At 39.7% G+C, this 16,873-nt stretch overlaps 1 protein-coding gene and 1 long non-coding RNA gene across 3 annotated transcripts in view; one reads left to right on the top strand and one right to left on the bottom strand.

Moving 5' to 3' along the window:
- LOC136664864 (arf-GAP with dual PH domain-containing protein 1-like) overlaps positions 1–16,560 on the top strand; it is a 328,730-nt gene extending 312,170 nt beyond the window's left edge. The window contains exons 10-11 of one of the 2 annotated variants that reach the window (XM_066642322.1): positions 14,257–14,485; positions 16,330–16,463. In XM_066642322.1, coding sequence (XP_066498419.1) covers positions 14,257–14,485; positions 16,330–16,358 — 258 coding nt within the window. In that variant the 3' untranslated portion in view covers positions 16,359–16,463. Of the gene's footprint in view, positions 1–14,256; positions 14,486–16,329 lie in introns of both variants that reach the window. The other variant, XM_066642324.1, reaches the window with a different exon arrangement.
- Positions 9,198–12,349, bottom strand: LOC136664865 (uncharacterized). Its single transcript, XR_010795185.1, has 3 exons — positions 12,291–12,349; positions 10,430–10,515; positions 9,198–9,744 (listed from the first exon to the last, which is right to left on the bottom strand). It is a non-coding gene; the product is annotated as an uncharacterized lncRNA (long non-coding RNA).
- Positions 16,561–16,873: the final 313 nt, after the last annotated feature.

Raw genomic sequence — 16,873 nt, 5'->3', positions numbered from 1 at the left:
CATACCATGCACATGTGTACCAATTTTGGTTTGATTTGAGTGAAGTTTGAATGAGTTATAGCTAAAAGAGTGCATTGGGCTCCGCCCACTTGTGTTCGTTGACGTATTGCAGCAACAGCGTGTCCAAATCTAAACATTTTTTTGATAATTATTTACCTACAGGCAATACACTTTGCAATGAGACCAATTGTGTGTTGATAGGATCAAAACTCATGGACTAGTACGATAAATTCCATAATCACATACCTGACAACTGAAGAAAATCTATAATTTTTTTTTAAATACTTGCAATTGCAATATTGTTAGACACTACGTACAGTATATTATGAAACTAATAACATGTCGATAGGGTAAATTTTCACTGAGATATTCCATATTTCATGTTTAAAAAATAAATTGCGCCCCCTTGTGGCTATCAACACGAAATTTTTTCTGCAAATACTAAGTGTGTCCATGAACATACTATGCCAATGTCATGATGATTGGGCATTGTTAAGCCTGTCAAAAAAATGATGAAATAAAACTGAAATTTGATTGGCTATTGACATCATTAAACGTGCCCGTATTGAGTCGTCCTTAATTTCCCATATGTAGGCATGCTCACTGAACCAGCATGCCAAATGTCAACTTAATTAGCCTTGTAGATGCTGAGATATTAGCCAAAAGACATTGCTAGCTATAACAGCGCCCCCTATAATATTTCATGCAACAGCAAATGCATGCTACCTCAGAATCATGTCTAGAAGCAACGTGTGAAAGGTCATCAGATTTGAGTTAAGCATGAAGGAGTTAGAGATGTTTGAGTAAAATTTGCAATTCACGGTACACATTCATTTGCATATGTCGGCCATCTTGTTTCGAAATGTCTGGATGTTTTTGATAATTATTGACCAGCTCACTCCTGTGAACGTTTTGACACCAAGGTCATGGGGATCAGTCAAAAATCCAGGGACTAGTTCACAAAAATAAATTTTGCAAATTATGCTAATTAGCAAAAAATCTAAGTAGGCGGAGCTTAGTGGTTGTATCGACCTTTTTGATTCATCGGGACCCAAGGATCATGTAGAAACAAAAATTTCGTCTCTACGCCACACGGCGTGGAAAATCCTTTAATGAAAGCGTTTTCTTTCGCTGCAGCGCCCCCTTGAGGCCAATCAAGCTGATATTTTGCGCCTGAGTAGCGGGGGGGTTTACTAATTTTTGACCAAATATGAAGTCTGTAGGCCTTACGGTTTGGGCTGTGCGATCCGTTTTAAGGCAGAATTTTATTAGGAAGAATAATAATAATAATAATAATAATAATAAAAATCTGAACAAAAACAATAGGCTTCCTTTGCACTTTGTGCTCGGAAGCCTAAAAATCAGAACAAAAACAATAGGCTTCCTTTGCACGTTGTGCTCGGAAGCCTAATAATAAAAATCAGAACAAAAACAATAGGCTTCCTTTGCACTTCGTGCTCGAACCCCTAATAACAAATTAAAATCAGAACAAACACAATAGGGTTTCAAGCACTTCGTGCTCGAACCCCTAATAATAATAAAAATCCTAACAATTATAATAGGGTTTCAAGCACTTCGTGCTCGAACCCCTAATAATAATAATAATAATAAAAATAAAAATCCTAACAATTATAATAGGGTTTCAAGCACTTCGTGCTCGAACCCCTAATAATAATAATAATAAAAATAAAAATCCTAACAATTATAATAGGGTTTCAAGCACTTCGTGCTCGAACCCCTAATAATAATAATAATAAAAATAAAAATCCTAACAATTATAATAGGGTTTCAAGCACTTCGTGCTCGAACCCCTAATAATAATAAAAATAAAAATCCTAACAATTATAATAGGGTTTCAAGCACTTCGTGCTCGATCCCCTAATAAATATAGCCGCAAGCGACAATTCCCGGGGTCCAAGCTGGTATTCACTGATAGGAGAACAATGTGCTAGCATATGAGCTGTCCTGAGATAGTAGGGGCTTTTGGGGAAGTTTGTGTAGTATTTGTAAGGTGTTTTATTCATATGAGTTGTCTTGAGATAGTAGGGGCTTTTGGGGAAGTTTGTTTAGTGTTTGTAAGATGTTTTATTCATATGAGCTGTCCTGAGATAGTAGGGGCTTTTGGGGAAGTTTGTGTAGTGTTTGTAAGGTGTTCTATTCATATGAGCTGTCCTGAGATAGTAGGGGCTTTTGGGGAAGTTTGTGTAGTGTTTGTAAGATGTTTTATTCATATGAGCTGTCCTGAGATCGTAGGGGCTTTTGGGGAAGTTTGTGTAGTGTTTGTAAGGTGTTTTATTCATATGAGCTGTCCTGAGATAGTAGGGGCTTTTGGGGAAGTTTGTGTAGTGTTTGTAAGGTGTTCCATGCTGTTCTGGCATCTCTTTGGAAGTGTAGCGTGAGATGGATTAGTAGCGGATGACAGACACAGCATAGAGCACAGAAGTCACTCTGGAGTTGCACTCTGGTTTCTCACCCTAATGTTCAGGACCCCCAAACAGCAGATATGATGTGGAGTGGCTTGTACTCGAGTCTGTTATCAGTGGACAGAAGACAATCTATGCTGGCAGTGTTTGGTTGTGGACTATTCTCTGTCCAGCAGTGATGCTGAGGGATTTAAAATGCCAACACCTGAGTCATACCTGCTGTATGGAGGTATGGGTGTCCAGACCATTGAAGAGCAGGGTGAAAGCAAGCAGTCTTTGCAGAGCAGGAGCGTAGCATATTACAGTTCCTGATACAGGAGCCACACTTTAATATAGATTTTGTAGTGCTTTAAAATGTGATCCTTGGTGCTCTGGATTGTAAGAAGAAGGGGTAGTAGATGAGTGGGTAAATTTCTGTTCTGCAGGCAGGTGAACATGGGGCTTGGGTTACAGAGACAGCACAGAGCACAGAACTGACTCTGGAATTTCACCCTGGATTCTGACCCAATGTTCAGGACATCCACAAAGTATATTTAATATGGGTGGTGGATAATTCTCAGCACTGCAGTGACACTGACATTGTGGTGATAGGTCAGTGTGTGTAGTGCTCTTATGAGTGGATACAGCAGTGCTGCTAGAGATTTTAACACCTGTGTCAACTCACTGTCCACACTGAGATACATATATTTTATTGGTCAAACTTATAGACATAAATTCAGACAGTATCTCATACATTCTCAGAACTGTAGTGACACTGACATTGTGGTACTATCTCAGTTTGTATTGTGCTCTTATGAGTGGATCAGAAAGAGCAGTGCTGTTGGATAATTTTAAAACCTGTGTCCACTCACTGTCTACACTGTTACACACACATACTCTGTTGGTCCACATTATAGATAAAAAAGGCAGAGACAGTAGGTCATACATTTTCAGCATATCTGCTCTGTATGTGTCCTGACCATTGAAGAACATGTGAAAGGGAGCAATGAAAGTATGCAGAGCAAGAGGTGCACCCCTCTCTGTAATGTTAGATCTACAAAGTGCTCCTTCGGACAGTGGAGCTGAAAACATGGATACTGAAACTAAAATAAGGAGGTGGTCATTATGTTACTGTTGATTTGTTTAAAACTGCTTTCAATTGTCTGTGTCCTCTGGCCCTCTCTGACTGGCAGGGGGGAGGGGAGGGGGAGAGGTGACAGTCTGTGTGTGAGAAGGAGAAGGAGGGGCTGAGGGGGGATTCAGCAAAAAAGAGAAGACTCCGGGCAGGTGAGTGGGAACAGACATGTATTTGAGCATGAACTAGTGCTTGGATGGATCAAAAGCCAATATGGACATATGTGTTATCATGAGATTCATATAAACCTGAACTTTAATAATTATCAACAAAATGTGGAACTTTCATTACTGTGTGATAGCAGGATCTGCTTAAAAAGAGCAGTACAGCTTGTATTCAAAACTTCACATAACTAACAGCTGAAACTGAAAAATGCTTTAACCAAATGATATGAAAACGCACAAGCTCCTTTCCCATGGTCATCAGAATATAACTGTCTCATCTTGCTGGTACTGCATCTCTAGGTGGCAGTGTAATCAATTATGAACCTATGCAACCAGTTGTTGTCTAATTGTAGCGCCCCCTTTCTGTGCATGGAGCCCCGCCCATGCATATTTGTTAAATTACTGCCGCAACAGCATGTCAAAAGTTCAAACTTTTGTGAATAATTATTGACCTACAGTCTATACAGATTGCAAAAATACCAGTTGTTTATTGATAAGACAAATTTCCAGGGAGGAGTACGAAAAGCTCCATTTTCACATACCTGACTATTGTGGATAAACTATGCATTTTTTGACAATAGTTGGAATTGCAAAGTTGTAAGACACTATGCAGAGTATGCAATAAAGCAAACTGCTTGTCAATATGTTTATATTTCGCTGAGATATTCCATATTTTCAAGTAGAAAATTTGAAATGCGCCCCCTAGTGGCTATCGTAATGAAAATTGTTATGTGCTTAGGAAGTGCTGCCATGGACATACCATGCAAGTGTCATGATCATAGGACCTTGTTAAGGTCATGAAACAGCTGCTGAAATTTGATTGGTCGATGGCGGCCATGTTTTTTCGAATATGACATCATCGGCATGTCAATCGGACAATCCTGTGAAGCGTAACAATTTTTTTGCTTTTACAGCGCCCCCTAGGCTTGCAGTTGCACAGCCAAGTACTTATGGCTTCCATCCCTTATAGGGATCAAGCATGTGAAGTATCGTAACATTCGGAGAAAGCGTTTGTGAGTTATAGCTGTATTTGTGTGATTTTTGGAACTCGAGCTCCACCCCTGTATTTGGGCGGAGTCTGGAAGCCGACCAGTGATGAAATTCCAACTTTTTTTGAGTAATTATTAAAGTTCAGTTTCTTAGGATTCTGCTGATACCACATATGTCCATATTGGGTACATTTCCAGAGACTAGTTCGCGCTCAAAATGTGTGCAATTTTGCATATTATGCAAATTAGCTCAAAATCCAAGTAGGCGGAGCTTATGGGTTCTTGAGGCTTTTTTGTAGGGTCTGACCTGAGGAATCAGGGAAAAAAAGAATTTCGTCTCTACGCTACACGGGGCAGGAGATATAGGGAGCGATGCGTTCCGCGTCGCTATAGCGCCACCATCAGGCTGATCGGGCTGATTCTTTGCGCCTGAGTAGCGGGAGGGTTTACTACCAGTTGACCAAACGACAAGTCTGTAGGACCTACGGTTTGGGCTGCCCATCGCGTTTCATCGGAGAAAAAGAAGAAGAGGAAACAGAGCAAAAACAATAGGGCTCCAGCACTTGCAGTGCTTGGACCCCTAATTAAAATCAGAACAAACACAATAGGGTTTCAAGCACTTCGTGCTCGAACCCCTAATAATAAGAAAAATCCTAACAATTACAATATGGTCCTACACTACGTGTTAGGACCATAACAATGACATCAATCTGGGGCCACAATAACTGAAAGCATCAGTCAGAGTATTGCTAATCTGAGTCCATTTGTACTTCAGTGTAATTGATGATAGTTGGTAATGGTGAGTGGTGTGAGGCTGGAAGCAGTAGATGGAGGTGAGCAGCTGTTGTGGACCGCAGGGGAATCCATCAAATAATCTTATATCAGTGGGCTGCCATTTTCTCAGAAAACAGTAAAGAGAAGCAGTTAATTTGGTTGACTGCAGTAGGAAATATCTGACTGTAACAGATTGACTGGAAGGAGAGAAACAGAGCCAGAATCTTTTTGTAGCAAGACAGTTTTGAGTCGTGAACCTTTACACAGTTATTGCAAGAGTTTTCCGTATTCTGATTCGCCATGTTTTTAGGGAACCAGTGAGAGAAGTGCTCTTCTCCCTATTACATGGTGGAGGAGAATCACAATAATTTTGAAGCTGCAATTGTAAGGTAAAATATACTACATAGTTAATACTTTCAATGTATTTTTAAATTTTTGTAGTAGATTACTTCTCTCTCCTTACCCATACTCAGTGTTAAAGTCACAACTGCAATGGGCTAGTGGGCTTGTGTTTTTTCCCGTCCATTTTCAGAGTGTGACATCACCAGCAGGTGAGCACCCATAGCACCCCTTCCCTTTGGCTCTCTTAAATGCACATACATGAGCTCTTTGTAGTGATTTGGAGATTGTTATGGTAGATTAACTACACAAAAAACTACACAGATGCAGGTGGACAAAGAATTGAGTTAAATTGGTGATCATTCCTGGAAGAATGACTGCCTAAAATTCAAAGCAAGAACCCATGTTTGAAGTAGAGTGAGCACACCAATCTTATCAGAACAGCCAGCTGAACATGAAATCCACAGGCTATAGTCATCTGATTACTATGCTACAAAGACACAATTAGGATCTGCTCATGCTGGGATTTTGCATCTCTCTTCTTCTCGCAAAATGGGTGTGACAGAAATCAGTCTGCCAATTTAGCTCAGCAGTTTTATATCTGAAGAATTATAGTATTATAGCAGCATCAGAAAAAATGAATTAAGAGTCTATTGAGGTAGATGGGAGCAGAGCCAGTGAAGACTCTGAAGGCCATCATTAGTGATTTAAATTTGATGCGAGCAGCTAAGGGTAGCCAATGCAGCTCACCTAACGGGGGCGTGACATGCCTCTTTTACCTCTTTTAGGCTGGTTGAAAACCTGGATTACTAACTTCTGAACAAGGAGCTGTGTTGCATGTTGCATTAGGTATGGCCTAATCTTCCTTATGTTGAATAGGGTGAAGTGGCACGATTGAGCTACAGTGGTAATGTGATCTGCGAAGGTCAGCTGGTCATCAACCAAGACACCCAGGTTTCTTACAGCCTTGGTGGAGCCACTGATAGGGGCTCTAGCTTGATGCTGATGTCATGGAGAATAGCTTGCTTGGCTGGGAGGACCAGTAGTTCAGTTTTGGATAAATTCAATTGGAGGTGATGTTCCTTCATCCATGTAAATATGTCAGAGAGACAGTCAGAGATTCTAGTTGCCACTGAAGTGTCACCTGGAGGAAAGGATATATAGAGCTGTGTGTCATCTGCATAGTAGTGATAGGAGAAGCCATGTGAATGTATGATTGGGCCTAGAGAGGTGGTGTACAAGGCAAAGAGGCGGGGTCCCAGCACTGAGCCTTGGGGCACACCTGTGGTGAGGTGGTGTCGCGCTGATGTTTGTCCGAGCCATGACACATTGAAGAATCTTCCAGTGAGATAAGACTCAAACCAGGAGAGTGCATTGTTCTTGAAGCCCATGTCAGTAAGTTTGTTACAGTGAATTACATTAAAATGTATGTAATTTCACAAATGAAAATCTGTGGACACAAATCCAGTGTGACAGCAGCTTAAAAAGTATCAAGCCCTTAGAATGCATCTCATGTTTCACAGTATAGCCTATAATATGTAATTATTATACATTTGTTATACATTTGTTGCAATATTTCATCAGATACACACACATTCACATATACACTGTCTAATAAAAACATCTCAAATTACACAAATTACCTTCTAGCATCCCAGCAAATGACTGGTGCCCCCTTCAGGGTGTGTTCCTGCCTTGCGCTCAGTGATTCCGGGTAGGCTCCGGACCCACTGCGACCATGAAATGGATAAGCGGTTTCAGACAATGAACGAGTGACCTTCTAGTATTGCACATCACTCACAGCATTGCACAACCTTTAAACCTTATTATATTGCTGTGCGTAAGGGTCAAGGCCGTAAAACTCTACTGGATGCTCGTGATCTCCAGGCCCTTAAACGTCACTGCACCTCAAACAGGAATGCCACTGTCAAGGAAATAACAGAATGGTCTCAGGAATACTTCCAGAAAGCATTGTCAGTGAACACAATCCACCGTGCCATCCGCCGTTGCCAGCTGAAACTCTACAGTGCAAAGAGGAAGCCATTTCTAAGCAAGCTCCACAAGCTCAGACATTTGCACTGGGCCAGGGGTCTTTTAAAATTGAGTGTGGCAAAATGGAAGACTGTTCTGTGGTCAGATGAGTCACGATTGAAGTTCTTTATGGAACACTGGGACGCCATGTCATCTGGACCAGAGAGGACAAGGATAACCCAAGTTGTTATCAACACTCCGTTCAGAAGCCTGCATCACTGATGGTATGGGGTTGCATGGGCAGCTTGCATGTCTGGAAAGGCACCATTAATGCAGAGAACTATGTTCAGGTTCTAGAACAACATATGATCCCATCTAGACGTCATCTCTTTCAGGGAAGACCCTGCATTTTTCAACAAGATAATGCCAGACCACATTCTGCAGCAATCACAACATCATGGCTACGTAGGAGAAGGATTCGGGTACTGAAATGGCCAGCATGCAGTCCAGATCTTTCATTTATAGAGAGCATTTGGCGCATAATAAAGAGGAAGGTGCGACAAAGAAGGCCCAAGACGATTGAACAGTTAGAGGCCTGTATTAGATATGAATGGGAGAGCATTCCTATTTCTAAACTTGAGAAACTCATCTCCTCTGTCCCCAGACGTCTGTTGAGTGTTGTAAGAAGGGGGGATGCCACACAGTGGTAAAAATGTGGCCTTGTCCCAACTTTTTTGGGATTTGTTGACGCCATAAAATTTTGAAACAACATATTTATCCCCTAAAATGATACATTCTCTCAGTTTAAACTTTTGATCTGTGATTTGTGTTCTATTCTGAATATATTTTTAGATGTTGGCACCTCCACATCAGTGCATTCAGTTTTTATTCACAATTTGTTTAGTCTCCCAACTTTTTTGGAATCCGGTTTGTAAGATGGGTGAGCCCCTTTGAACACAGACTGCTTGTAGATAGACTGTAGAGACTTATACATTTCTCCCTGTAACCTTCATAATTGTCTTAACTACTGAGATAAGCAGAGATTTTAACTGAACTGAAAGATTCCCATACAATGCTGTATCCCATAGCTAATCAAGCTCTCTAAAACATGCAAAACATCTCTAAAAAATGCAGACATGCATAAGTTTTAGGGTCTTCTATATATTAAGAAACTCATGAAGGGTTATTAATTTCATATTAATTGACTTTGTGTTTCCCGACCTTGTTTATAAGCAAAATGAAGTAGGTCTAACAATAACTTAACATTGGTTTTGAGCAGGGACACTACATACTTCACAAAATTTTTAATCAAAATTGAAGTTAATTATATAAGTCAGTAGTCATTGTTCATCAAGTCCTGGGAACAGTATGCACATCAGGTGACTGCTGAGAAATGGGGAACCAAGCTGTAGTAGTAGGGCCAATATTTCATTAGGGCAGATTTGGAACAATTAATTTTAAAACCCGAAAGAAGACCATTCATTTATTATCTGTAACCGCTTATCCAGTTCAGGGTCGCGGTGGGTCCAGAGCCTACCAGGAATTATTGGGCACAAGGCGGGAATACACCCTGGAGGGGGCGCCAGTCCTTCACAGGGCAACACACATACTCACACATTCACACCTACGGACACTTTTGAGTTGCCAATCCACCTACCAACGTGTGATTTTGGACTGTGGGAGGAAACTGGTGCACCCGGAGGAAACCCATGCGGACACAAGGAGAACACACCAACTCCTCACAGAAAGAAGACCATATTCATCAAAAATATGTAAGAGATGAGGAATGGAAAGTGTGGGATCTGTTAAAAAATATTAAGACATCAGCATACAAGGCCACATGATGTGGGGTTCCGCAATAGACACAGGAATTATCTTTGAAGATTGGTGAATCATCTGGACAAAGGGCTCCAAGGAAAGAGCAAAGAGCAGAGGACTAAGGGGACAACCTTGATGCAATGATCTAGAAGCTGGAAAAAGAGGAGAAAGAATTAGGATCATAGAAGGATTATAATATAATACTTTAAACAGATTAATAAAAAACATCACCAAATCCCATGAATTTAAATGTGGACCACAGAAACGACCACTCTAACTGATCAAAGGCTTTCATAGCATCAAGAGATAAGACAGCTAGAGGAGTCTCAATGATGGTTGCCTTTTATAATTTTTTAAATGTATTTATTGCGACACTTATATATCCAAGGATGCTTACAATCAACAATGCTCAGAACATTGCCAAGAATGACTGTCCACCCAGAGGACTGCATCGGGCATTAGGGTTACCCAGAATAGAGCGCCAATCCATTAACCCTCCTCCACACTATCCCCCTCAACCACCAACTCAGTAAGATTTTTAAAATAAGTAATGAAAGTCTGCCACATCTCATAAAATTTATTGGCAGAATTACTCAAGCTAAACAGAATCTTCTCCAGAGTAAGAAGATATCAGATCTTTTAACCACAATGAGTATGACTTCCAGCTCAAAAGAATTCTTCATCTAGCTAGTAATAATGTAAAGTCTATAGCCTTACAGTCACCAACCATACATGCGGAAATGACCTCAGGCTCAATAAAAATTGCCCACAGGGGTTCTGGGTCTAATTTATAATTAAACACTCTCGAAAGATGAAAAATGTCTGTCCAGAACTTGCCTTGTTTTTTGCATGACCAGAACATATGTAGAGACTCTCTTTGTTAGGAGTAGCCACTGCCACCACCTTTGATAAGTCAGGAAGGTCTGGACAACAAGAATTAGTTATAACTCAAACAATAACGCACAAACAGACAATGTCCAATTAATATAAAAACAATCTTTTATTTTGCACAACACCATAAAATATCCCCCTATATTTAATCTAATCCTCCTCTACAGCTGCTCAAGGAAGTCATCAAAAAGTGGACCAAAACTACACACACACACCATCTAGTGGTCACCACAATGCTCGAAAAAATTTTAGCCAGTCTACATTTAATGTAATAAGCCCTATGAAACAACTTCAACTGCATTAAGCCAAGTCTGACACACGATGAAGAGGAGTTGACCCAGGACAAGGCACTTGACCACCACTCATCATCCAAATCATTCCCCAAATCGGCCTCCCATTTGGCCTGGAGCGAAGAATCTGCCTCCCATTGGGGAGTCATAATAGAATTATATAAACATAGCACAAAAAGTAAGGAAATTTGTGTTTGGTAGAATATTTCTTTGTTGTAACAATGCTTCTTGGCAATAAATCTTATACTGTTGGAAAACCTGTTAATTTCCCCTTTAAATGGTGCCACATTTGTAAGGAACATGCATTTGTGGGATGAGCAGTAGAGTCGAGTATGCAGGTTGCGCCCAAATTTCCTTACATTTTGTGCATGTATATTTTAGATATCAGGCCTTTTGTGTCAGGTTTCAAACTGCATACTCCCTCCCAGGTTTCATCCTCTGGCTCACAGGGAAAAGATATTGATCTCTTTCTTAACCAGGTCCCTACGCAATACTAATTGTTCAGAAAAATTATACTGTAGTAATAAATAAATCTAGTCTTCCCGTTCCTGCAAGCTCATGGATCTAGAACAAAATCTAAATCTAGAATCCTGTGGTCTAGGTCTCCTGTGGCTGAACTCAAAGGAAGTTTGGACTCTAACCTATTTTTACGACTAGGATACACATTCTGTCTGAACACTAAGAACATTTATAAGTTGCTCTGGATAAGAGCATCTACTAAATGCTGTAAATGATCTCACTCCAAACCAGAACATTCTTTAAAGATGTTGCTTTTTCTTGCTCAGATATATTTGTAAGTTCAGCAATTTCAGCAAATTAAATTATCTAATTTGCAGTTAGATCAAAATGCCACTACAGTTGTTACTGTACCTAAGAAGTAGCCTCATATCATTGACTGCCTGCTTAATACAGAATTGATTGCAATTTTGTACCTGTCCTTCTTCAGTGTGTTTTTCCACTTAAAGCTTCACAAACACAGAATTTTCTTTCTTGATAAGCATGATTTTTTGTGCTTTTGCATAATCTATGGCTCTTTGCAATTCTACCCATTTCTGAATTGTGGCATGAAATGGTCACCACATGGAATCTTCGTCCTTCAAGCCCAGGAAAACATTTCTCAGCCAGACTGCTGTGTCCTCTGCCATGCTAGAGTGGTGACTTTACTTGTGTGTACTTCTGCCACAATGTCCGATCCAATTCTCCTTCCTTCTGAGTCCCCTTCCCTTTTAGCGACAGGCTAACTATGGCTTCACATTTTAGCGACAGGCTAACTACTCCCAGTATGCTGAATAGAGCTGAAGATCAATTTGGAAAAAAATGTAGCCTTGTTGGCTAAAGCTCTACTCCTCTGTTCCTACTGGGTAAAGCCCAAATATTTCAAGCTGTTGGAGGCTCCTCAACCAGACACTCCAATCACTGCGCTAAATCTTCCAATGTATTGGCTGTTACTGAGCCCTGGAGCACCCACACTCTAAATAGAGACAGGGATTTTACAGGCCAAAAAATATTCTACTCACCAAGGATGCAAAATGGCTTTCAGCCATCCAAAAATCCAATAAACCGAGTGAGCCCATTGGTTTTCTCACCAGCCATTCTAGCCAGAGTAGGGTTATTTATCCTCCTGGAAGTGGTACTGCCTCATGCTTGTCTTCAGCAGGATTATGGGAAATGTAGTGCCTTTCAATTAGCTTCTATTCCGCCTGAAGAGGATAAGCCGTTAGAATTAATGAATGAATAAATTAATGTCTTGGTGGCCCGGCTTTTCAGCACGATAAAGTACATCAATAAAGTATGATGCCCTATATGTCTTTATATTAAATATTTATTGTTTATACTAACTATCAGTGGTCAAAAATAAGTATTTGTGGCCTACTCTATTAATATACTAACTCAGTTATCTCAAAAAGTCTGTCAATACCTGCTCCACCCAGCTGAGAAGGTGAAGGGTTAGGACATGCTTTCTTAATTCAGCTGTTGCTTTTTTTTTTTTTTTTTTCTTTTAACTATTTATAACAGCCATTGGACAGCAGAACATGGTAGCAGAAGATTGTTAAATGCCGCTATCTGTGATAGAAGAGAGAGAGAGAGAGAGAGAGATAGAGATCCTGGCCCATAAAGAGCACAAAGCCAATTGTGCTGTCTGCTTTTAATGAGGATCCAAAAGTCACTGTAATAAATAAAAAGAGACACATACTAACTCTTAGATATTGTCTATCGTAACAGTTACCTACTTTGTTTCTAGACTCATTGTCTATCCCATTTTACAAGTGAATCAGACACAGCAAGCCTTGGCCTGTACTACCATAAGCTTACAAAATCCTAAAGGCCAGAAAAATTAGTTTTTTGGGGGGCTTTTTTATGTGGGTTTCAGTAATGGACATGTGTTCAAAATATTGTTCAACCAATATTTTTTCCTGGAACAGTATGATCTAGTATTAGGAAAGTTCCTCTCACCTTCTTTACCTTATAATCACTTTTCTTTTGCAACCAGGGTACTCTTGATTGCCCTGTAAACTTGGACTGTCTTATTCCCTTTACCCTGGCTTTTCTTGAATCATGCCTGATTCTCACCAGTTGGGAAAGCATTCAGTACAGAAACTGGCTACATCATTCTCATAGTGAAATACCAAACAAATGAAACTGAATCCAGTGTTATTTGCATAGCCCTGGTTCTCAGGATCAGGATTGAGGTCTCTCACCACACTTCTATCCATGCATTTAGCTGGTACTCAGGGAATGCAAATTTGGCACTTGTTAATTCTGTCATAATAGTTTATTGAGGATTATTGAGCTATGACAGTTGCAACCCCTAGAATAGAATCCAGACCTTGCATCCAGGTTGCAGGCCATTATTTTAAAATAATAATATAAATATAACATTATACCTGGCCAGTGTCATTTTTGGTGACCACTACATCTCAGCCTGAAACAGACAACTTCCCAAGGCTGTGAAACATTTTACGCCTTTATAATTGGGCACCATTGTTAAAGGGGATGTCTACGAAGGTGGGGAATCATTGTTCTCTCTGGTTTGTTTACATTCAGAAGCTTGGGGTCTTTTAAGGTGGAACAGTATGTTTGATGGAAAAAAATCACTTTTGTTTGTAATTGGTTGAAGTTGTCTGTACATTTATATTCACTCATTCATTTACTACAGAAACTCATTTGTAACTTGAGTTGTATAGTTTGTTGCACATTCAGTAATGCAGTTAACTGTCTCAAGAATTTGGAGGCATTGGAGTTCTCTCCATTGTCTAAAAATAACTCCAGATTCCAAAAATAACTCACCATTTTTTTTATTTATTACATTGGTGAAAGTCACCTTAAATCTTGTTTTAAGATCAAAATTGTTCCTTCACATTTGAACATTATTAAGAGTTTAATTTTTGTAATACTTTCATTTTTAAGTGAAGACAAACTTCTAAAAATATTCATAATTATTAACTTTATTAACAGTATATATTTGCACATTCTTATTTACAGGATGCATACGCTCGTGGAGAAGTGTTCATTGGTAGTAAGGAGAGTGGATACACAGTGTTACCAGGCCTGCCTTCATCCACTCAGGGCCACCACTGGCCATTTGGCATCACCATAGTGACACCAGACAGGAAGTTCCTTTTTGCCTGTGAGATGGAGAAGCAACAGAAAGAGTGGATAGCTGTTTTTCAGAGTGTGGTCAACAGACCCATGTTACCTCAGGAATATGCAGGTGATCTCCTCTTAAGATATCTAGCCTTCACTCTCGGGTTCTTAATTAGCTTTTACTCCTTTGTTTTTTCTGATTTTCATAATATTCAGCCAGGAATAGTTTATTCTGCAAATATCATTAAGCAAAAATATTGTGAGTAATTTTCATGTGTTTTTTTCTCATTTATGAACTACGTTTCATACCTAGCATACCAAAATTACACATGATAATTTCATGTGACTAATAATATTTTAAGCATTTCCAAACAAATGACCTCTAGCTGTAATATGTATATCAGTTAATATTCAGCAAGCATTTACCTATTTAACAATTTTCTTCAAAATGAGAAAATACTGAAAAAAACATTTAATGAATGGTGTTGTTCATTAGGGTGCATGGTGCAGGTAGTCTCAGTCACACAGCTCCTGGGACCCGGAGGTGGTGGGTTTTGAGTCTCGGAGTAGTTTGTTAGAAGTTTGGTGTGTTCTTCCTGTGCCAACGTGAGTTTCCCCCCAAAGCCCAAAAACACATGTTGGTAGGTGGATTGGTGACTCAAAATTGTCCATAGGTATGAGTGAATATGTGTGTGTGTGTGTGCGTTGCCCTATGAAGGACTGGCAGCGTGTGTTCCTGCTTTGCGCCCATTGATTACGGGTAGGCTCCAGACCCCCCTGGATGGCATAAGTGGTTACAGACGCTACAACTCTACCCTGAACTGCATAAGTGTTTACAGACAATGAATGAATGAATGTCATTTATTACCTTAAATGGAGAATAATACAAGATGATATCTGTACAAAGAAATTAGTTGCATATATTTGTTATCACAGTCATGGAGCATGTATATTGAAACAAAGTACATTATAATGGGACTGGAACTGAGTCTGGGAACAAGTTGTATAGTATGTGCTGCAGGTAGTCACACAGCTCCAGGGTGCTGGGTTTGTCGGCTTAAATCCCACCCTGTGTGACTCTTTATAATGAGTTTGGTGTTTTCTCCCTGTGTCTGCTTGGGTTTCTTCTGGATGCCCCCACATTCATTCAAATAACTTTTGGTAAATAATTTGTGGAAAATTTCTAACTGGGTGACTGTGTGATGCCCTGTAATGGACTTGTATGTTCCTGTCTTGTGCCCAAAGATTCTGGATAGGCCCAGAACCCATTCTAACACTGAATAAGAAAAGAAATAAATAAACGAAGAAAGAAAAAAGAAAGAAAAAAAGGAAAACAAACTAATGAACAAACAAACAGTACAGGTAAATTAAGTAATGAGAGGAGTATTTTTTTGTTTGTACTGTTTAAGTATCAAATTTAAATTGGAACATCTGAACACTCACATATAAATATATATGTGTGTTGAGGGACCACCATCTACTTCCTATATTAACTGAAAGGAAGCATCATAGCACAACTGTTGACTAGATAATCCCTATGTCATGAAAAACAGTTGCAATCTATAGTGGAAGTTGCAGAGTTGCATTGTTATCAGATTTGTGTTAACTTACATTTTTAAATACCAAACTTACATTCACACAATATGACTTATATTTCCAATGCAAATATTTATGTTGGACCACATATTACAGAGATAATTAGATCTGATATGTTTGTGTTACATTTATATACGTATGTGACATTTGGTAGAAACTCTCATCTGGTGTGGTTTAACAGTCCTAATAATGTTAGGGATAATGGTAAATAGAATGTTTTGGAGTATTGCCCAAAATTCCCCTGATTGCCTAAGCAGGAAATCAAACCGTAGTCTTATGCACTGAAATATTGGTGTTATCCACTACACTATACTTACCCACAACGCAAAGTTCCTACTGACCTGAACACTGTTTTTCTGTTTTTGCTTAATTCAGTGGAGGCCCACTTCAAGCATAAGCCGTGATCCTGTATGGTGGAGAGAGCTCTGTACTGGTGAAAGAGTCAGAGCGGCTGCAAAATACCACAGGGGACACAAAGCACCAGAGCACAGAGAGACATTGTAGGCCAAGAGAGCAGACCAAGAACACCCGATCTGTGCTGATTCTACGACTGTGCCAACTTTGTGCTTTAAAACAACATACAGTTCACAAATATCCACTCAGTCAATTCCTCTGCTTCATCCTGTGTCATTATGTAAATAAACATTCCTTAAACTTCTCCATAGCAGGGAGGTCTTTTGATGATGAACTGACAAAAAGGGAAGAAATCAAAGACTCTGCTCAAGTCAAAAGAATGTATTGCTTCTGTCAGCACTCTGACCTGAGAATGTATGATTCCTCAAAGTAGCCCACCATAGTTTGAGATATACAGGGTGGGCCATTTATATGGATAAAATGGGAATGGTTGGTGAAATTAACTTCCTGTTTGTGGCACATTAGTATATGGAAGGAGGAAAACTTTTCAAGATGGGTGGTGACC

The sequence above is a fragment of the Hoplias malabaricus genome, chromosome 13 (genome assembly GCF_029633855.1).
Source record: "Hoplias malabaricus isolate fHopMal1 chromosome 13, fHopMal1.hap1, whole genome shotgun sequence".
NCBI lineage: Eukaryota > Metazoa > Chordata > Actinopteri > Characiformes > Erythrinidae > Hoplias > Hoplias malabaricus.
Note: the sequence above shows the minus strand (reverse complement) of the source record. Positions and strands in the feature narration are given on the sequence as shown.